The following is a 23648-nucleotide window of genomic DNA, read 5'->3' on the forward strand; positions in this document are numbered from 1 at the left end:
CCATGGGTGCCTTGCAGGAGTACGGCAAGGAAAAAGAACGGAGAAACACCCCGGTGGAACACAGAGCTGCACTTCTTGTGGGAATTCTTAACTGACGAGAGAGATACGACTCCGAGTTGGCTTTGAAGGAGAATGGAATAGAGTAAAGGGGATGGTGTTGGGCACACTGAAATCAGAGAATCCTCAACCTACCTCATAAAATTGCATTCTAATTCAGGTAAGTTAGAACATAACCATAAAGAAAAGAACATTGGAACAAAGAACATTATAGTTCAGATTATCTAACAGCTGCATTCCCATATAAAGAACATATTGCGACAAACATTTACTAACTTGTCCGATTTAATATATATTGTTTGGAATAGTATAATTTCTTCTGGTATGAACTGGTCTACCAGTGTAACATACCAAAATATTAATCAATTCAGCCCAGGAGACAAGATACAGCAGTTCAGATTCTAATCACCTTGCATAATACAAGTCTGTTGAAGTTTCTGAAATAATGTGAATTCAGAATATCATGACTCTGCAAACTCACGGGCATGATATAATGAGTCACTTGACACATTACAGACATTAATAAAATGTTTTTTGCCATAGTTAATTGTTTTAATGTGATACAGGATTCAATAGGATGCAATATATTCTACATCATAACGTGCTTTGTTCAGTATCAAACGGAATAACAGAGGGCCATACTGCAAGGCATATATAACAGTTTGCTCACCCATTGGCATTCAAAAGCATCTTAAGACAATTTGTCACTTTAAAAAAAAGAATAATTACATTTATTGAATTACGGTCATATTGTTTCTGTCCCATAGAGTATTTCAGTTTTGAGCACTAACTTTTTATCATTTCTCCTTCTTGTTTACTTTTATCTGAGCACAGAAAAAGACTATAAGGATAGTCTGGAATCCTACGCAAGATCACAAATGTTGTGCAGGTATATGGTCTTTTTAAGGAGCAAAATGCAAGTAAGGTGTGCAAGTGATGCCCGTATGGTATGCTCTGTATTCCTGGTAGCTAAAGATCATAAAAGGAACAGCTGTTTCTTAATGATATCAGAAAAGCCTGACAATATGTTCATAATAATAAAGAATTACATTTTGAAATTCATCTGTGAGTCAACAGTGATTTTGCATTCAGATTATTAAAGTGGGTATAAAATGAAAAGTATCAAACAGGATGAGAAATCCAATTAGCAGTTAAAATGCTATCAGTCAATACTGTCCGGTTTAGTTTTATATGCTGAAGACATTAAAAGTGTGGCTTGCAAAAATCTGAACAGTATTAACTAAACTAACATCATACAAGTTAATATTCATTTACTCACATGCACATATCTTTATGTGCAAATTCTATGAAAAGCATTTTTTTTCTAAATCTCAGTTTGCGTAGTTTTTATACTTTTCACTAATTGCTCTTTAAGATGCCAAAGTAGATAGCCAGAGCTGGATGAGTTGTGTACAATATTATCTCATTATTCAGTATTTGCAAAATGATGATCTTACTCTCATTCAAAATTGCTTTTATGCTTTTTGTTCTGGTAGATTTTCTAAGATGCACATAGTATATACAGCCTTTCTATATAGAAAAAAAATTTTAATTCTTAAAAAGAAAATGATAGTACCATAATTTATACGTAAGTTTATCTGCAGATGCAAGATTTTCAAAATAACTGTGACTGACTTCAGCTATTGATCATCGGAATCATTAGCAGTTAACTGAAGTATTTCGTGATTCCTTATTTGCAGTATGCATTTACTGAAATGTGTCCCCATATTTTTGCTTAGTAAAGTGCTTGAAATGGCTTTGAAGTCTGGCAAAAACACTAGCCAGCTTTCTGATTCTTCAGAAACAAAAAAAAAACAACAAAATTTTTCCTGAATAATGTTGTCAGAAACAATTCCCACTTTAACAGTTTACAATGTACCCTATTAAAAGTACCGAATAGTCTCTAAAGTTAAGTATAAGCTAAGAATAAAATGATGCGTGCTGCTTAAATACAACACCCATTCCATTATCCCAAATATATTTCCAATTCCATTAGAAACTGCCTCGTTTATCATACTCTGTAGGTCTGGAATTAAATGTTCATTTGTCTGAAGGTGTTAACATTGGGAAAGGGAGGTGAGGAGGGTTAAATTGTGACTCCAAACCAGCAAGTAACGTTTACCAAGGTTTTAGTTGGTGTTTGTTTCCCCTGTTATTTTTGTGATGTGAAAATGCGTCTTTGGAGATTTGAATCTGTAATTAGATTATGTTTTTGTTTATTAACATATACTAAATAAACAAGTATAATCTAAATGATTAGTGTTTGAGTGCATAACAGGTTATACAGCACATATTACTGTTGTATCTCTACATGAAGGCATGTATATACATATAAGAATACACGTTTTAATATCTTCCTATTGCATTATACATATTTTTATACTTATATAGTTCATGTATCTTGTATATTTTCTATAAAACAAGCAATGTTATACAAAGTTATACAGCCTTTTTCATGCTTTAGTACCTTATTTTGCTGTCACTATTATGTTATGTTTAAATGTGTTCACCATTAAATAGAAGACCCGTGTTATGAAGCTCATGTCATTTGTATTGTGCACCACTGACAGTCATTCACGAAAGAGTTCTCAGAAGTATCACAAAGTTTGCCAACACATACTAACACTTTTACGTAAAAGTAGCTTTTTCTTTTTTGCTTAAACAGTGTATGCACAGTTCTGCAATTCATTAAATGAAACAAGAAAGAGAATATTACAGATCAGAGAGAGATGGGATTAGTGGAGAACAGGGTATGTTTGAGTATCGGCTTCTATGCGTGATTGACGTAGTGGCTGACAGTAGAAGTAACAGAGAGGAAAAACAAGTGGGTCAGAAAAATGACTGTGCAGAAGCCAAACATTACAAAACACCACCACCACCATTATCAAAACATTAATAGGAATCAAGCTTATTTTATGGCCATAAATGAAGTAACATGATAAATTGCTGTACATTTCTAAAATAACAAACTTATAGAACGGCGCTGGTTACTAATATCTTCATCCAGCTGCATTCAGAAGGCGCTTGACTTTAATTCTGCTGCACTATCCTTGTCTTATAAAAATACAAACTTAAAGAAGTACTGAGTAAAAATAAGATACTGGAACAGTACTATCAGTAGGAGTTATGAAGCACTCCAGAGCTAAATAGTTTCATTTGGTAGGGATGTTTAACATGAGCTGCAATTGCTCTCTGAATTAAAAAGATGACATGGGTTCTGAAAATTTCAGAATATTTCAGGAATCTCAGAACGTGTTTTTGTCCCTCTACTATATATGGTAGCTGTCATATGCACAGAGTGTAAGGAATATTGTTAAAATCCTGCCCTGAGAATTTGGAGATAATTTACAGATTTCACAAGAACACAAATAAAACACACGGCTTTCAGATACCACATGTGAACAGTGGGGGATCATTGACAATGCAGGAACATTTATAGCAAAAACATTAATTTGGCATTGTTTGATTCAATCTATCCAGTATTTTAAGCAGAAAAGTGTAACATCTTCTGTACCACACGTAACAAATAAAATATCAATACTTTTTGAAACTTTGCAATGACAAAAAAGAAATGTAAAGTATACAAAAAGAGAAATAAAAAACAAAAAAGAGCAATTAACTGTAAGCATATCTGCATATGTAGAAAAGTGGCATCATTTTTCCAAAGTCTGCCCTTTGCCTGAATATTCTTTCAAACCACTGAAATCTTTTGAGTTGAATTGTCAGCTTAGATAGAGACATGCACAGCATGCAGGAAATTCAGTAGATTAAAGATTTCCTCTAGAGATGTTATGGATATAACTACAACAGTTCTGTGCAGCTGAGCACCAATTTCACTGCATGTTTGGAGGTAATGGATATCTTCCTTCAAGTACAGCTTGATTCCTTCTTTTTGGCTGCAGTTGTGAGCAATACTTCATACGCCTTTGAAAATTGTTTCATTGATTAGTTAGCTAAACTAACAGCTAATGAACATGATGAACACTGCTAACTAGCTCATTATTTTGTTTCTACATTTAATTGTTCCTCACTACATAGAGACTGTATACCTGAAAACAGTGGGGAAAAAATGTCAAACACCATGATATAACTTTGAGATAATTTACATTTGTAAAGAATGGACAATTTCAGTATCTTTCCTGTAGATAAAGCCTTTAAATTTTCCATTTCTCTAAAATTAAGTATTCACAAATCTCTGACTTCTGTAATCTAATCTGAGTTTTCACACACTCATATCATTTGTACTACATCATAAGGCAAGAAAAGCTTCTGAACAATACAGCACAGGTACACTCACTAAACCTCTAGATGATTCAACTTTGTATTATATTACTTCAGAAAAAACCTGAAACTTCAAGAGAAAAAGTTGTACATCACAAACTGGGTGAAACTGAAGGTCTTCTTGGTTTATTTTGTTACATATGTACGCTCTTCAAATGAAGGACCATAGGGTCTTCAGATGCTCTAAGTCATCATATCATCATGAACGACTTCATTGCACTGATATGATTCCACCTAAACTTCAGATTTAGCTTATCCTTAGATGCATGTGTGTAGCCATAGTGCAAGGGAAAGCAAGGAAATTGAGATTAATGCGATACATAAATAAGTGAATTAAGAACAGCTAATGCAGATGATATGATTATGCACTGCTTCCCAAAGCAATACAAAAGATGTGGATTAGTTTGTCACTTAAATTCGTTCCTCCTCTCTTTTTAACTTTGACTGGCATTCTTTCCTCTTCTCCTCTGCCTTTGTTTTCCTTTTCAAAGGGCATCACGGCCAACCTCTATAAGCACCTATTATATCAAGACAACAATCCTTGCATCCGTTGTATTGGCAATGTCACCTTTCATTGCTCGGCAAATTTTCATCAAAAAAGGTTTGGGCTTTATCTCTCTTAACTGACTTTGCTGGAAAGAAGCACAAAATCCACAATCTGAGGTTCTGGTTTCTTTCAGCTCCTTGATATAGAGCCGTATTTTAACTCGTATATTCTATTTTAGGTAGTGTTTACCACTGCCATAAAGTAAGGTGCAGTGAAAATATAAAAATGTGTATGCAAAAACCACAGATGACAGTAACTTTGCAAGGAAGCCTACTAAGGGCATGATTAATTTGCAAATAAATTGGAATCATATCCAATTATGGATTTACTGAATGGAAAGGAAAAATCAAAGGTGACTGTACTGATGCTTCATTAATGCATAATAAACACTCATAATCTAGTTCATAGACTTAGTGAGAAGCCATGCAGCCCAGCCCAGCCCAACTGCAGCGGTCAGCCTTGTTTATCTGAAGTAAAGAGTTCCAAAAACAGTAACTTAACTCTTTTTCCTCCCTCTTTCCTCTTCCCTGGATATATTATTGTCATTTCAAATACCAAAATACTCAGTAAACAATCTGTCTGGACAATTTAACCATAAGCATTTAACTGTTAAGATATTTAACAATAAGTGTTAGATTTGTGCTAGTTACAGGAATCTCTACCTTTTGAAAACAATTAGCGCTTACCTTTATTTCTTGAACTTTCGTGATTCTTTTCTTGCTGCAATTGAAAAATAGAAAAATATATTATGTACTGTATTATTTATCATATAAATCATGGACACAGGGATCTAAAAAGCGACTCAGTCTAGTTCCTCCTCTTTCCTGCTCTGAGCGGGTACGGCTTGCCTGATTCCTCTAGAGCCTGACTTTAGCCCCCCGCCCCGTGTGCTACTTTCGAGGCCCCTGCCAGCCGGGGATGCTAGGGGGGGACTCCAGAACCTGCTAAGCGCTGGAGCAGAGCTTAACCATCCCCAGCATTAGAAAGCTTTATCCCAGGAGAAACTTAGCTGAAACCTCCTCAGCTACAAGCAGATTTTTTTTTCCAGCTCACCTGCATCCCAGTGAACACAGAAAATCTTTAAAGCAAATACAAGTAGTCTTTCCTTTAGTAAAAAAACTTCAAACTGTTTTCACAGCTTGTAATAACTATAATTTCTAAACCTATTTTCAGCTATCTTCTAGGCTTTCTTTTTTTTAAACATTTTTTCAAGTTTGTTGCTTAAAGCATTCACATATCCTGATTCAGAACTTTCTAGAAATAGGTATTTTTAAACCATCAGGTTATAACCACAGCAGCAACATATAACATATATTGACAATAATATAACATTTCTCTTTGGACAACAGCATGATACATTTGTTTTAACACTGTGATCCCTTTAACTGTTCCCTGTGTAACCTTCTGCTCTTTTCTATAGCACTGTTAGCAGATAGTTATTCCTCACTTTAGATTTTCTTCAAAATACCACCCTAGTATTTTTCTCTCTCAAACTACATTAGAAGGTTAACAAGAAAGAGCTCACTCTACTGAGGCCACGTCACACAAAAAAAGATGCCAACTCTCCTGTTTGGAAAGCCATCAACTGACAAAACAGTTGAATCTCTCTTTTAAATAGGTAGGGCAAGTCATTATCACACCTACATCCAGAAGCCTAAACCCGAGCAAGCTGTTCACGGGGTAGGAGATTCGATTTTTCTTGTCATACAAGAACACCTATATTTTTTATATCCTGAAAACTAAATACAGTTTTACCTTTTCATTTCCACTATACCTAAAAAACAAACAAACAAATAAACAAAACTGAGACACTGGTCATGTCAGCCTTTTAGTGTTGTTTCAGACGCCACAGAAACAGGAAAGGAGAGGGCGGAGGGCAGGCAAGAAAGCCAGCCCAGGAATTAGCACTGAGCAGTATCACATCCGCTGCCGATGGGATGAAGCAACTTGAACGAACAATTTAAAATCTTGCGGCAGTGGAGATTTCTGCCATATTCTAGGTAAATCAATAGCTGGTTTAGAACCTTTATACATATTATTATAGTGTTAATTCTCAGTGTTAATACACTGAGAACTGAAACTGTGTAAACCGGTGGGTACGCATGGATATACTGCGTACACGAAGTGGATCAGAGCCAGCTGAAGCAGGCATTCGACAGTTTATGAAGTGAAGGACAGATGCTTGCGAGGCCGATGCCCAGGCACTCACCAAGTATGTGGCAGAGAAAAGGGAGAACAGCCACAGCAAAGCACCCTGTAGCATGAACAAGGACGCTTGAAATAATAGGCCTTCCGATGCCACAGGGTAGCTGCATAACGAGCTTAGTATAAGATAGCTGAATAGAGCAAGCTGATACGGTGCTCACTGTAGGACAGCAGTTGGACTTGAAAACCCTAGGCAGGAGGGCCTGACTAAAAATATTAAGCAAATGCCTTTTTGAAGCTTTTCTCATGAGAGAAACATCATATTTAAAATGGGACAGGTTAACTGGTTATTACCAGCAACTGTAACAACCATCCCTGGAGGGTACGGTTTTAACTGAAGGAGGTAGCACCACAACCTCTTAGGCTGACCCACTAGCCTCTAGCTCAGCCCAGAGTATTTGGTGTACCTATGCTTAATTCTAGCTCTGCCTTCCTCCTGCTACAAACCCCTGAAACCCTCCCACATGAACCTAAGAAACTATTTTCATCAGGCATACGCTACGTTAGCAGAATGCTATTCTCAAAGTTTGCGAGTATTTATGGAATAAACTTGTTAATCATGCATTGTGAAAAAGAGCCATTTGCTTTAATCACATTTTTAATGTGTAGACTGTTATTGCCATTAAGTTAATGAAGCAACAATGCATCAAAAATTATTTGTGGAAAAACATTTGTTTCAAAGGTATTAACTCAAAATATCATGACAAAGTTGCAAGTGGCTGAAATTTCTCATTTTAGTATTTGGAACTAATATATGAAGCCAAAACAGTATTTTTTTGTTCAAAACACACAAGCTTATTTCCAGCTTTGCGTTTCCTATAAATATGTACTCTGATAATTGTTCAGAAACCTTTTTACCATATGTAATTTTATTTACATAACAATTCTTACATAACAGGTTTGAACAATGAAATAGGAGTGCTGCCGAAGTGATTTTTTTTTTATTTGAACAGATATTATTAAACCACACTTTTCCAGTTGTATTACCTGTGTCATAAGCTAAAAAATATTGAATGAGAATCCATCTGAAAATTAGAAACACAGACACTTATTTTTTGAAGCAGCAAGCTTCTTACTTGGTCTGCTTTCCATATCTAAAACATTATAGCAATTTGAGAAAGTTTTACCAAAGAGCCCAAGTTCCATGCTTAGTATTAACAGCTCATTATTAAGAAATAAAGAAACAAGTCAAAAGATGTACTGAAATTGCCAAAAAGAAATAAAAGACTTTCAGAGACCCAGCAAGTTCATTTACCAGAGGACTCACTCTAAATACTCTGGAACTACAGCCAAAATTGACACCTCTCCTGTTCGTTCATTTTTCCCTATTTGACATGCAGGATGTCGGTTGCTCGGCAACCATGGAAGAGTTATTTCTCATTCAAGCAATAATGGCTACATATCATGTTCTCCTCATTTAAATTTTAGGCATATTTTATTTTCTGACAAGCTATTTCTTCAGAAATGCTGAAGTCCACGTAACACGAACATCTGAAAACACATAACTCAAACGTTTTTCCTTAGTAGTACATTTGTACATAATTGCATATATTCACTAAACACCCCCATGTCAACCTACAAAAGACAACACAGTAAACAAAATTTGCTACATATTATGATAGTGTTTATTCATATATACTGAGCTAGTCGTCTTCGATGACATGAGTAAACCCTACGAGAATTTACTCACAGCAGCAATCTGTCCCCAAGATTTCAAACTTTGATTTTACACAACAGTCTTTCAACGAAATGCTCTGCTTAGTGTACCGTTAAGGTAGTCTTCAAACAGTTTCTTCTTTATGAGCTTATGCTAGCAGAATGACATTGGGAGTAAGCTTAACAAAATACTTCTGAAGGTCTGTTTCTATTACAGGGTATATTTATTTTAAGTATTTGAACAGAAAAGGGACAACAGATAACTTAGTTTTATTTTTGCTTTTGTTGCAATTTTTAAAAAAGTGGTATCTTGAGTGTTCTATAACTTAGTGATTACAAAATAAGACTGCGCATTACAATGCAGGACTAATTGCACTATTTTAATTGATCTATAAATACCAAAGAGTTGTTATCATGGTGCTCCTATTAGCTTTGTTTAGTCTTAAATATACACAGAATGCCCAAATAAATCTAGAGAAAGAAGTGAGTGTCTACACCAATATGTGCATCTTCCTGGACTGCCCTGCACCATTTTAATAGCATTTTTCCTGGTTATCAAGGAAACAATTTTATAGTAGCTATTACCACCCTTTGTATGAGTTACATGGAAAAATACCACCTGAAGCTAACTCCATAAACATGAATAGCTGCTTAAACTCTAAGTAACTTTGAAACTGAGGAAAACAATAAAGGTATAATCAATAACACAAAAGTGTTTTATAAACCACAGATGCATAGAAATGTTTAGCTACCATTAACTTAACATTATGAGGCCATCTAATCTACAAAAAGTTAAAAGATTTTGGTTTAAATGTTTCTGCTTTTATAAGATAATATGGCCAGTGACACAATGTTTATGTTATTCCCTGTAACCTGATGTTAGAAATGCTAGTCACTGATTTTTTTTCCTATTGATTCAAAAAGTAGAAGCACACCAAAGCTGTACACATCTGGAAAGTACATTTTCAAAATTCTTCTTAACTATGTTAAACAGATTTAAAAAAGAACAATTACAAATTTGAAAATGTAAATCTGCCTTTATTGTCCATAACATAGGTTGTAATGCATTTTCACACAGATGCGGAGTGTTTCCTAATTACAATGAATAGTATTTTCTGAAATATGAAATATTATATGATAAGTTAAATTTTAAAGTAAATCTAAAGTTCTGATTCTCATGGCACACTAGCTTTAGCATTGCTTAATTCCTTTGATATTTCTTTTTCAACTACAGTCAGTATTTGGTTTACAGATCTAAATAGTACTTTCTTCTGGTCTTCACAAAGCACAATTTGTTCTCATATTCATTTTATATCTCTTTAGAGGTCAGAGGATGAAATTTAGACTTTGCTCTGACAAGTCAGTGTAAACTCAGTGGAATCTTATTCATTTAAAGCAGGCTCTGCTGATTAAAAAAAAAAAGCTTTAGAGCAAATTTGTATCCAAGTTATGATAGCATTCAGATACTGCGATTTATAGGCTCAGTGAAAACTGCTTAGTCCCACAAAGCTCATTCATCTTTTTTCTGCTTTTATTCCCTTTCCTTAGCTTGCAATTAGAAAGAATAGAAATTTTTCTGACAAAGCTGCAAGGCCTCTCATGTCTGCTGTTTAGAGTACAAAAAGTAGATTCTGAAGACTTAATCTAAGCATTGATTACTAAATCAGAGTAGCCTTGCAGGAAATAAATCTTAAAAACCAAATCTTGGTTTCAAGGGAGAAGGACTGAAACACTAAGAAGGGAAAGAAAGACCTTTGGGGTAGAAAAAAGAGTATAACTAGTTGGGCAAAAGTTAGGAGAGGAAAGAAAATAACTTGGATAAAATTTTAAAATCATAAAAATTAGGATTTTTGAAATGTGTTCAGATTTCAGTGCTCCCATAAAAAGAAGTTTTAAGAAAAGAAGGCATTAGCTGGAAATATCTTTTATTTTCTTTAACGACCTAAATTTCAGCTCAAAATTTTTGAGCAGCTTTACATGGCGCTTACTTTTCTCAAAAGGCTGAGTTTTAGTTTTTAGCTACCATTCAACCTACTAATAAAATTTTTGCTAGCAGATCATATACCAGCCTCTGTGCAACACACCTTGTGCCAACAAGACCCTTACCACCAGCAAAGCACATCCAGATAGAAAAGGAAATATGTAAGCCCCAAGTTATTTCAGGACTATCCATTTATTTGAGTGCAGCACTTCTGAACTGTGAAATTAAGCTGGCTAGCAGAAAGCTACTATAATACTAGACTTTACAAATGAAAATAGAGTTAAAAATATAGAAAAAAAAACTTTTACTGAAGCTGCATAAATGCAGTCCTCCTTACCTGAATCCAGGTAAAAGATATCTTGTATATATTAAAAGATACTAGTATAGGAATTAACTTAGGTAGAAAACCACAAAGAAGCAATATTAGTGAGAAAATGTTATAAGCACTTATGAATTAGCAACATTAAGTTTAGCTGCTCAGGGAAATAGGGACTGCTCTGGCTGGGGGTGGGAAGAGACAAACTCAAAATGTTCCTTCACTAAATTTCCTTCTCTCCTCTAAGGGCAGGAAGCGGCAGAGTCCTGGGACAGGAAGCAGGTAAGCAAGCAGTACTTCATCATGACAGATGTTTCTACTTGCACTTGTACAGTATACTAGGGCTCTGATGCTACTTGTCCTGAAAAGAAATTTCCACACATACTCTATTGGCAAATAAAAGTAAATGTGCAAGTATTGTTGTATTATGATTAAGTAAATTATGCTAAGCTTGTAAAAACATTGTGGTGTGGAAGAGTTAACAGAGCTGCTATCACACATATTTATGCTATTCTGCTCTTCTATTGGATTGCAATATACAAGCAAAACATTTTCACCTCTTGTTAACAATCAAATATTTACTGTTATTTTATATAAATATATATATTTACCATATAAATAAAAACAGAATGATTAGGTGAACCACAGTGTTATATTGTTATCCACTGCTATAAGCCATCTGTAAGCAGAACAAATCATTCTGCATCCCAGGATTTTTGATCTGCTTCAGCGTACCCAAACAGTTTCCAATCTAATACTTTCCAGCCCAATTAATCAGACAAGTTGCATGGCTTTGCATCATTTTATGCTGCATTGTACTGTATCAGTCTCATGAAATGTATCAATGCAGAACATATTAGAACTGTAAAGAAGCCTTGTGTATCCAACAGACTGCATTCAGTGCAAACTTTTCAAAGCATAGCAGATGAAAGTGGAGAAAATGTCAAATTTTCTGCTGTGCTTGTGAACTAGAAAAGATCATGGATGGCTGACCACACAAATTGCTATTCTGGCAAATCATGAGTTATAAGCTACTTGCAGTATATCTCAAACCCAGCTCTGTAAAGAAACTGATTTAAATACACAGAAATGCTTTTGCAATGTAAAAAGTTCCTTTTTTCTATGCTCTTTGTCTTAATACACAAAGAGCATCAACTTCTCTTAAAAACATCCTGACATTTTGACAATGTCACTGTTCAGCTGTGACACATTTAGTAAGTAATTTGGATATAATTTCAAATTTTATTTAGAAAAAAGGCTTCCTGTTGGCAACAAGGAGAGTTGAACAAGATGGTCAGATGAACTCTCAATGATCCCACAGAGGGCACACAAAAAAAAAAAACAAAAAACACAGAACTGATCTGTACAGGTAGATAATATTCTTGGACTGACAAAATCCACCACGTCATTTTAGAAACAATAAATCTGATTTTTTAGTTCCACTGAAGTGTATATTTTGTGCATTCTATTTGTTTTCATGTTGCTGTTTTTCCCCTTTCTGGACGGAGCGCAGTTGGTACTTTTAGAGGCTACTTGTAGAAGCGCATTGATTTCCAATTAATTGTGTGATCTTAAAAACCAAACTACGAACTTCCTGCTTCCAGAACCTCACTCATCTATCTGCCTGAGTAATCTGCCTAGGTTCTAGGCATCCGTCTGCCGGAGTGGGCCAGTGGGCCTCCAGATAAAGAGGAGCTATATTTCATTCTTGCAAAACTTTAAGGCAAAGTGTTCTTTTCCATATTGGTTATATTTAAAAAGTAACTGCTGAATTAATGATATTCTTAAAATAAACAAAGTGCTAATTAGTATAAAACGCACTGTAGACTGTCCTTGATATCTGAACAAATTAAAATAATTTAATAAACATAAACCACTAATTAAAGAAATGGTGATGGAAGAGGGAGTGCAAACTTATTTGCTTAATTAACATTTTATAATGGAAATTTATTATCAGTCATATCATACAATGTAGCTAAGATGCAGAAAATTACTTGTGTGTTCATTACATTTAACGTTCATTCTGCAGTGGGGGTACTTTGTTACTATATATTAACTTTTTTGATGAATTACAAGGAATAATTAGTATTACAGATAATATTTCAGTGAGAGAAGTACCAAGATAATACATTTCTACTATGTTGTTAAAAATATACAAGCCTAGGTAGTTGAACATTAACATAATAGCCTATATTAATACAATGGCTTTAAGTGAAAGATCTAGATTAGGTATGTACAGCGTTTGTTTGTTTGTTTTTAATTTCTTGATGATATAGTAGCATGGCCACAGCCAGTAGAAATCAAGAGCATCACATAGCACACAATTTCATAAACTGTTTTGAGAATAAATATGACCAATTACATTATGCTGAACATTTACGTTTCAAGAAGTTTTACCAAATCAGACTTCATCACAAACTCATATCAACTACACAACAATTGCAATTTGTACTCAAAAGGCATGCAAAGCAGCAACAACTTCTGTGTAAAGCTGTTCTGACAATTAGCAGTAGGCAAGGCCATGCCTCCACCTAGGAGGGTAAGGAAGAAAGAATAAGCAAAATGTGATCCATTTTCCTGTTACTCTTGTCAGAGCTCTAGAGTAATCTGCTATAGATTGTTCTTGGATCACTAACAGCACATGAATGTATGATAGCATGAAGGAAGCAAGATGCAAAGCACAGTGGCCAGGCAGAAACAAGGAAAAAATAAAGGTGTGGAAGGTCTTTGCACAGAATTAATGGCATTCCCAGGATTAAGCGTTACCAGATACGCCCAATACATCTTAGAGTACTACAGAGTCCTCTGGCCTAGATGTGTTAAATCTTGAAGTCATAAGGTATGAAACCTTATGGAAGGAACCCAAAAGTATTTGGGAAGCCTAGGCAGAAGAGTGAAAGAATTTGTTCATACCTACATACATACACACACGTGTATATTTTATATATATAAAATTTATATTATTTTATATACATATATGAGTAAATATATACATATATATATATATAAAAACCACCACACGCAGCTGGAGAGACCTGTGAAATCTAGCAATTTGCTTCTTGCTTTGCTGATTTAGATCCCTGAAGAATATGAAGAAGCCTTCTACATCACATCAGTCCCAAAAAGGGGAGTACGAGGCAGCTGTTGCACTTTGCATGCAGCAAGTTACAAGCCTCCAAAACAAAGAGGAAGCAGAGAGGAAATGAAGATACGCAAAAGTTCCAAATCCTATTATCTATGCTTATCCAGTTTTGAGGAAAGCTATCTCCACACCAGCCTTCTACACAGCTGCACTTTTTCTCCTGTCCACTTTCCATCCACAGAAGTTCCACATTAAGGTTAATCCACAGTTTTTCTACTTAGTCATGTCTGACTGCACTAAAGCAAATCACCTAGATGTGTTGGTGGTGCATAGCCTTGACCCACACACGATGGAGCAGACAAAACCTTGGTCCTTAAGGAGGAATAATTGCTCTAGGCTAAAGTCACATGCTAACTCCTAACTTTCTGCAGTGTCAACTGCATTGAAGTAGCTGCATGCTGATGTCAGAATAACACGATATATAGGCCAAACAGATTTCTGGAAACCTGATTATATTCTACAAATAATACTTCTTCCAAAAAGGGTGAAGAGAGAAAGATAAATATATTTTAAAAGCAAAGGTTCTTCTGGTGAGCTTTCACAGGCAAAATTGTTGATGATACATGGGGACCCATTTCCTAAAACTGCTGCCTAATGTTAAAAGACCTATGTGCAGCAGGTTGCAAATAGCTCCCAAGGGGAAATAAGTACACTAGATGGAATTAGGCCCATATGCCCTGATTAGCGCTGTAGCTGAAAAGAAGCTGAGAAGTAGTTTCGATTTTTATCTTAAATTCAAGGATCCTCGTTTCACTAAATCATTGCTTTTTAGTAGGAGCATAAAGTACTTTTCTATTGTCTTCTTATTTCCAATTTAGATCTAGTCCAAGAGTACTCTTTAGGATTCTATAGGCCCAATGAAGCAAAGAATAAAGGCCAAATACAATCTTTTCTGTATTTTACTGAAGCAGAGAAGGGCCTGCATTCCAGATTTTGTGTTATTTAAAATGGGGAAAAAAAAAAAAAAACATGTTGACTTTAAGGAACAATCATTCCTTAATGCTTTAATCGTTAAAATACTTAGCACATGGTTTAAGTAGTAGACAAGGTATACATTGAAACATACATAGAATACTGCTACCACCACCAAAATATGTTTCTATACTGAACAGAGTATAATGTTACTTGTGTCATCAAATCCAGGCTACAATGATACTTAGCTAAAGTAGGAGGCGCTATTAACATTTCATGAAAGGTGATTATACAAATGTATATCACTATTACTTGTGCACATTTTGCATTAAACTTTAAATGCTCAGACACTTAATGTACAATTACATTTCCCTCTATGAGCAACAGCAGATTTTCCTTCTTTTAAACTAGCAAGAAAGAAGTGAGATAACATAGAAAGGCTGATGAGATTCTGTAAATGAATATACCTATCTCTGTATAAAAGCTAACAATATTCAGTGTATATTTTTATTTTGGAATTATCTGAGGACATTCCAGATTTTAGTAGAAAAAGAAAAGGGAAATAGATATCTATGCTGCAATATTTTACCATACTGAATTATCACTTGAAATTCTAAGGGACAGGCCTTAATGGGTGTTCAATTACCTTCCCACATGTGTGAACTCCTAAAACTCTAGTACTCTCACAATTACTGAAAAGTATTATATTTCCTGACAATATAGTGTTTTTTTTTCGCCCATAACAGTGCAGACGGATTTTAGCTGCACAAATCCCATTGACATTAATGGGAGTAATTTGCCTAAAAACCCAATTCTGTTTTTAAAATTTCAGAGATAGTTTTTAAGTGTAATTTTCTAAAGTGTAATTTTCTCAAAGCCACATAATGTGCATTGCATTTTATTATTCAGCCTGTCTGAAACTCATTCAGATCTTATCTTTCCTCTTTGCAAAATTTTGTGAAGATAAAAGGAAATCTGCAGGAAGAATGATTATTAGAGAGTACAGACATGTCAGTGTCAATATCAGTTACCTTCTTACAGTCCAGGAATGCAAGTAATATTTAGTCTGCTTTAGGATATAATTATGGGTAAAATTGTAGTATGCTTACCAGTATTGATTAGAACCCATATGATGAGAGTTTTCTAGGAATAATGTGTTGTTTCTATTAGTCATCTTACGAGGGCACATAAAGTAGCATTGAGAAGGAAAAAGAAGTTCATGATAGGAATATTAATCAGTTGCATGTGCCCTTTTGTAAAGCATAGAACATATATTGGAGGAATATACTTGCCCTAACCAGAGATTCCATGAGAGATTATATTACATTACCACTGTGTGACATTTAGGAAATAAGAACATAAAATTAATATTTTTCCATCGAATCTTGGAAAATTCGAGATCAGTTCAGTGTATGATTGTTGCATATCAATTAACTCTTCAAAATGAATTATAAAGAAGAGCTATATACACTACAGATATAACAGCAATAGGTTACAATCTCCCTACTATGAAGCAGGTAATAAAAAAAAAATGCACTATTATCAATCAGATTAGGACATCAGATGTTTATTGAATGGTTATTGCAGCTCTCCTCTTTAAAAAACAAAAAACAAAACTGTAATTAAAGACATCTATTTTACTTCCCTGCCCCAACCTATTACTTAAACCTCTTAAACTAGCAGAGGCAGCTAAAACAGCATTTGTTTGGTTTTTACAACAGACCATGAATAATCTATACTACAAAAATATCCATGTACTAATTCAAAAATCCTGTCAGTTTCTTAATATTTTCGTTATGCTTCATTTTGATGACTTTTTAATAGCAGCTGCGCTTCCCCCCCCCCCCCCCCATAAGTTTTGCACTTGAAAATCTATCAACCTTCCACACAGTTCCATGCTTGAAATTTGATCAGTCTTGGTAACATCCATATTGGTGGCCATCTTCTTTCTTAGTTTCCCAGTGGTATCATATAGTTAATCAAAAGAAAGGAGACTCAGAAGCAGGTCAGTTACTTATAAACTCCCCATACATATATTATTAAAGGGAGAAAATGAATGAGTACTAGAGGTTCTTCCATTTCATTATATCTAATGATGGAATATAAAGCAGGAAGCAGTCACTGGAGGGAGAAGCCAGATGTATCTAACTGATAAAACCCTGTGTTTTAGTAATTGCCAATAATGAACTATCAATGGGAATGATCTGAAAATGTTAGAGATACAGCAAATCCATACAGACTTGGTACTTTTTTGAAAGATATAGCTTAGTCAAGCTCAGTTATAGGAGAGAGGAAGATAAATGGGAGACCTTTACGCAGAAAGTCAGAACACAGTGGTTTCTCAGACCAAAAAAAAAAAAAAAAGCACCAGGAATGGTCTTTTGCAATTAGTAATATCAACAAGTACAACAGTAATTACTATTCATTTCAAAGGACTTTTCTACCAGTAGAAAATTCCACAGTAGAATTTTCTCATGTGAAAAAGCAATGCAAAAAGGCAAATGATGTAAAACAAAAAGAATGTTAATTGAAGCCAACAATGCAAAATGGTGCCAAAAAATGCATGTCAAAAACATTGATAAACTAAAAAGTTAACTAAATTCTACCAAAATAATATAATATCAATTGTATTGTTGTAATACTTGCATTGATGTATTGATGTATGAATATAATGAATATAGAAATTAATAGCATTTCCACTGAGAGAGTGGAAGATTGTGCTGATGAATTGAGGAGAGTGGTAGACCTTATTTCTCTTTAGAAATTACAGTTTGAATTATAGATTGTTTATTCCAGGCTGCGAACCTAAAAATTACAGGTTAGATAGAAAACAAATGACTGATAACTTTGGTTTGGTTTGTTTTCAGGGGAGAGGTGAAATAGAAGGAACAATGTTGTTAGAGTTTTCCTATTTCAAATTAGTATTTTGTTAAAATGTCCTTTGTAGGGGAAATCAAGTGCAAAAAGTTAATTAACTGATAGAATTAACAATGAACAGATCATTAAAACAGATGTGATTAATATCATGTAATTGTTAAAGAAATATTTATTGCTGTCATACTTGTTTCAGGAAGTGTAAACAGTCTGATATTTAACAAGCTACATTAAATGAAAACTTAGACTTGCCAAAGAACTGAGAAAATGCTTCTAGTGAAGCAATAATTGCTTGCTTATTTCCTCAATGACATTCAGTAAGGTCAAACAGAATTTTTTTTTCTATTATTAAAATTTAGGAGATCTTTTAATTTTTGTACTTTAGGTTTTATCATTCCATGTTCTTGAAAGCATTTAAGCACAATCATACCAATGCATAAAAAACTATGCAAATAGGCATAAGAAACATCTTTTAATTAAATTTTCATTAGATTATTCCTTTTCTTTGTGTGTCAGGCCTGAGAAGAACTATCAAAACCTTATAAGTTCTTAAGGGGCCTCCTAAGGTTTAGCCCCATTATTTGAAAGGCAAATAGAACTGGAGTTTGGGGGCTTTGCAGGGAGTGGGTGGGTGGAGTTGTTCCTATTTTCTTAGGAAAATAAATTTGAAACTGAAAGATATTGATTTCCCTTATTTTTTGGTTGGATAGATTTGAATGTAACAATGGATTTAGCGCTCTTGCCTGAGAAGACTTACTGTGGAGTAAGTTATCAGAAACAAATAGAACGCTCCAGGCTTGGACCACTTATATGATCCCAGCAATAAATATAAAAGAGAGTAAAAATAACTTGTCATGCCAACTATTGTAATCTCACCAACTCACCAAACCCAGAACTGAAGGCATCTTGAGGTAAGCATAGCCTACTTAAATAAACAAGGTCCACAAGGAAAGAGAATAGAAGTCTATATGACTTTCTTACTGATATTTCATTTTGTAAACAATAGAGATAAGCCACAGCCTAAGTTTTACAGCTACAAAACTGTAAAAGCCATAGCAACATTTCACAAAACATGCTTTTATCCAAAACATATCAGATTTGTGCTCACTGTGCATATCACATTCTCAGTAAAAATAACACAGTACAAATTTACTATAATAAACTCATTAAAAACCTAGATAAGAAAATATATTAGTGGAGAATGGTTTTCTATGGGAATGTATTATTGTATGAATATTATGAAATGAGTTCTTAAAAATACAAGTTTGTGAACAATATTTTTAGCAGATAAAGAATGATAACATACCAAATAATGATAATTGTATATATGAAAATTAATATAAAATACTAGTAAGTATCTGTGAGTAAATGGGTTTATTATATTTGTTATTACAAAAATAAATAAAGAAATCTACTAAGAGTTGGAAAATTGGGTAGACCATTCTTGTAGCCATACTGACAGGTTAGGGTACAAGAGAATTGATCATGCTGTATAAGGTAGCTGCATTGAACATTTCAGAACACTGGATGCTATTAGAAAAAGGCATAAAAAGTGAAAGCCTCTAGAAGCTGAAACTAGATAAACTTGATGTGGAAAGAAAGATCTTCAAAGCAAAGCAGAATGTTTTTTGAAAGGATCCGTCACTATGTTTTATGTAAGAAGCTCTCTGATCTCACTGATTAATATTGTAAGTATATAACCGCTCTATTCTCTTCCTTTGTACAGTAAAATACTTTTGAGCCAGAAACCTTAAAGTCACTCTTTTATGAGATCTTACTAGGGCTCTTTATTAAACAAAAATTATTCTTTAGCTCCTTAGCTCAATTTTTGTTCCCTGCATTGATTCAGAACTTCTAAATCAATACAGCTACATAGAGAAAGTATTATTCGTTCCTCTGGAGGCCTCTATCTCATCATTACTTATGGACTAATATAGCCATATTCCTGCCCAACATTTGATCGTGATGATTTCTGCCACCTATGGAAGCAAGCTGAGTAAATCAACGTGGCATTAGATTCATTATTCCTAATAGGGCCAGACACTTGCAACCAATATTATTTTATTTTCATTATAAACTGTGGTCTTAGAAGCATTTTTGTGTAAACTTAGTATTCAGATCAGGTTAAATCATCATAATAGAGTAGCCAGTCTACCAATAAAGTATTTTCAAAGGCCACCAAATAAGTACTGCAGTTTCTACAACTTTAGGCGATGGTTTTCTTAATATGGTCCATTGCTGTAAATTTTTCTACATTGCCTCACATCACATTTCACATGAAATGACACACAAGTCTTACTCTTAATGAGGAAAAGACAAAAAGAAGTGTTCCTATGTTGAGATGTAACGTGATAAAAATATCTCTAGTATATCCTAAAAAAAGTTACAAGACCAAAGGCAAAAAGACAGCTAAAGTTATTCCAAATGAATCAAAGACAAAAGAAATATCAGAGAAAAATTCATGAAGCTACAAAAAGAACTGAGATGGTATTTATATTGGCTAAAAGTTCAAGAAAAAAAGTCTTAAAATAAAAATCCCACTTTTCAATTTTCATGTGAAATTAAGTTAAAGTAGTTAGTGACTTAAGTCTTTTTTTTTTAAATCTCAAATATCTGTACATGAAAATAAACTTTTAATAATATTGTGTTTACTTTCATTTAGAAAAATGATTAGGACAAATTAACAAGTGAAGAAGAATGAGTAAGATCTCCTGAGGCATTTTCCTAGTGTTAAAAAGAAAAACTTTTCTGAAGTTGTTCTTCTACCACACAAAATGTAGACCTGACAGTCTCAAGGATGCTTTAAAACATAGATATCAAAAGAGACACAGATTTAAAATCAAATATTTAGTCAATCTAATTGGAGTTAGTTTAAAAGAATCTAATTCTATTGTGTAATCAGGCAATGTAATTTACAGTTTTCAAATAAAACACTATTCTTTTATGCCAGTGCTGCATTTACCCAGTTGAGAATATAATACTGTACAGTTGCATAGTATATTGGTGTTAGAAACGAATGTTTGAAGTACATAATTCTTCTAATTTCAAAACAGGATTTAATTATATTCAGAAAAGTGAGAAATAAGCCATATATAAAGTGAAATATTATTTATTTAAAGTGATGAGGCTAAGGTACATCACAGTTTGTCTACACACCAATAAAGCTGATTGCACTTGCCATAGTTAAAATCCAAGTTCATCATTCTGTAGTATTTGTATATTGATTTTCCATATTATTTTTCACATAATAAACACTGTGTATGCTACAGGACATGACTGAACCAAGCTAATAAAAGTTACTTATGTGAACACATCACAGAAGTGTAATATGTACACTAAGTTCTGCAGTTCATTTAGTCCATATATTTACTTCACCCCTATGCAGTTCAAGTTTCCATATTTTACATGGATTCATAAACAAAAAGTCAAAACAAAGGATAAGTAAATATATTTCTCTGTCTTCCTCCTGCAGAAAGGTCTACATGCATCATCATCTTCTAGATAATGCAAATAAGTATTAAATCCTTGGGGAAAAAAAAAAGAGATTGAAAAAGAGAAGCAGCAGAAAAGAATGAGTTAAAAAGTTTGGCTGATAGAAAAGAGATGAGAAGAGGTTGCAGTAGAAACAGAATAGTCATGGGGATCTGAAGAATGAGAGGCAGCAAGTAAGGCGTGGAGAAAAGCTGGAATGCATAAATTTATGCAGCAACAACCACTTCAACTCTCGGCCTCTTTCGTAAAAATCTTAAAAATCCAATTTGTGCAAACAGAAGCAGGAGCAAAGCATCTCAGCTTATATTTAAACCAAATCTCTTCTGGCTTTGTTTTACCACTGCACTGTGACTGCAATTTGTGATTATGATTTGCCATTGTAATATAATATGAAAAAATATATTCATCACGAATCTGATATCATAGTTGATATCAGCATGATATGGATTGTATTAGCCTCAGGCCCAATTATATCAGGAAGGCCCAAAGACCTCATCTATTTACCTCTCATCTATATATGTCTCATCTATTCAGAAGCTAACTGGAAATCTAATTCCTAGAAAGCAATGTGAAAAGGTCAAGCTGAGTAAGATAACCAGATAAGAAAGATAACCAGATTACACTATAACACTGCTTTACATTTTAGTTTTTCTTACTAATACATGCACCCTGTACATGATACATGAAATTAAAAAGGCAATGCTAATTAAAAGCTAGGTCATACATATGGATCTCATTATCCCTTAAAATAACAGGACGAGATTAACCTTTTCCACAGCAGTGATTTTCAGAACACAAAAGAAAAGCACAGCAAGAGGTTCCCTGCAGTGGTGAAGATGTACCTCTTCTCCACTTCTAGCTTCCACAAACATCCTGAGTAAAAGTTTATAGCTAGGTGTTGGTAATATGTTGGCAATGGAAGCATCAGGAGACAGCGTGATACAAAAACTTTATACTTCCTTTAATTCCAGACTTTGACATTCTTTTTTCACATAGAATGCCTAGGAGTCAAAGGAAGCAATGCAGAAGAAATTTTACAGTGATTTTATAGGTGTCTTTCCGAAGACTCTTTAAAAAATATATATTTTGATTATGTGTTGAGAAAGAGCATAAATAACATCCTTAACTGATATCAGCTTATTTATATGTAGTGCTAATAACAGGACTTTAAAAAAAAAAAGCCACACCTTTAAATACTGTCGCTTATAAAGAGTTAGCAGATTAGAATGCAAAATATTCTCCCTCTTCATGAGAAAAGTAAAATAAAAAAAATTAAGTTTTATAAGACTTCTTGACAACAATTAGACAAAGGATTAAGGCAAAAAAAAAGAAACATTACTTAAATGAAATCCTGGAATTTGCATAGGGCATAGATAGAGGGGTCAGGGACCCTCGGAATAAAGAGAATTCTCATGTTACTTTAGAACTGACAGCTGCATTGATATGCTTAAGGAAATTTCTATTCTTAGTCTTAAGAATTCATTGCTGCATCTTACTGCAATGGATTTTTTTTCTCCATCTCTCTCTCTCTCTCTCCCTCTCTTTAGGACAGAGAATTTAAGAGGATCAAATCTGATGACTTGTCAGATCCTGCAGGTAAACAGAATTTTCAGATAAATGCTGTGAACTTTAAACCTCAGGTTGTTTGGAGATTAGGTCATGCAAAAAAAAAAAAAGAAAAAAAACCTCCAACTATTTCTGAATGCTGAAGTACTATTTTCTGCATGTTTCCTTTTTGACTATAAAACCCTAAATGAAAATAAAATCATTATCCCCCTGCCTGTCTACATCATACAGATGTTTCACTATAACATAGAATATGCTATTAGTCATGGAGAACACTTACAATCTTTAGGCAAAAGGCTATATATAAATCATGTATTTTAAGCTTTGTAGTTATACATTCTAATTTGTCTTCAATAAGTTGGTATATGTTTATAGCATTATATATTTTCTGTTACTTTGTCTCATTTCAGACAAAGTCATTATTGCCCAAGCACCTCTTACTTGGACCTAAATCTGATCTTGCTCAGGCTTAAATTAACAAACATCAAAGCTGAACTTCCTAACTAACAGCAACCAGGGGCGATAAGGGCAGAGGGAGGAAGGAAGGGAGAAAGAGGCCGATTTTTCCACAGAAAGCAGAACAGAGATATTTTGATCTGCAGAAATAATGTAGAAAACA

The 23648-nt window shown here is 34.1% G+C and overlaps 1 protein-coding gene across 3 annotated transcripts in view; it reads right to left on the reverse strand.

Moving 5' to 3' along the window:
* The window catches only part of FSTL5 (follistatin like 5), a 332339-nt gene that overhangs the window by 273801 nt on the left and 34890 nt on the right, over positions 1–23648 (reverse strand). For all 3 annotated transcript variants that reach the window (XM_009677159.2, XM_009677155.2, XM_009677157.2), the window contains exon 3: positions 5572–5605. In XM_009677159.2, coding sequence (XP_009675454.2) covers positions 5572–5605 — 34 coding nt within the window. The remainder of the gene's footprint in view (positions 1–5571; positions 5606–23648) is intronic.

Source organism: Struthio camelus, chromosome 4 (assembly GCF_040807025.1).
Source record: "Struthio camelus isolate bStrCam1 chromosome 4, bStrCam1.hap1, whole genome shotgun sequence".
In the NCBI taxonomy this organism is placed as follows: domain Eukaryota; kingdom Metazoa; phylum Chordata; class Aves; order Struthioniformes; family Struthionidae; genus Struthio; species Struthio camelus.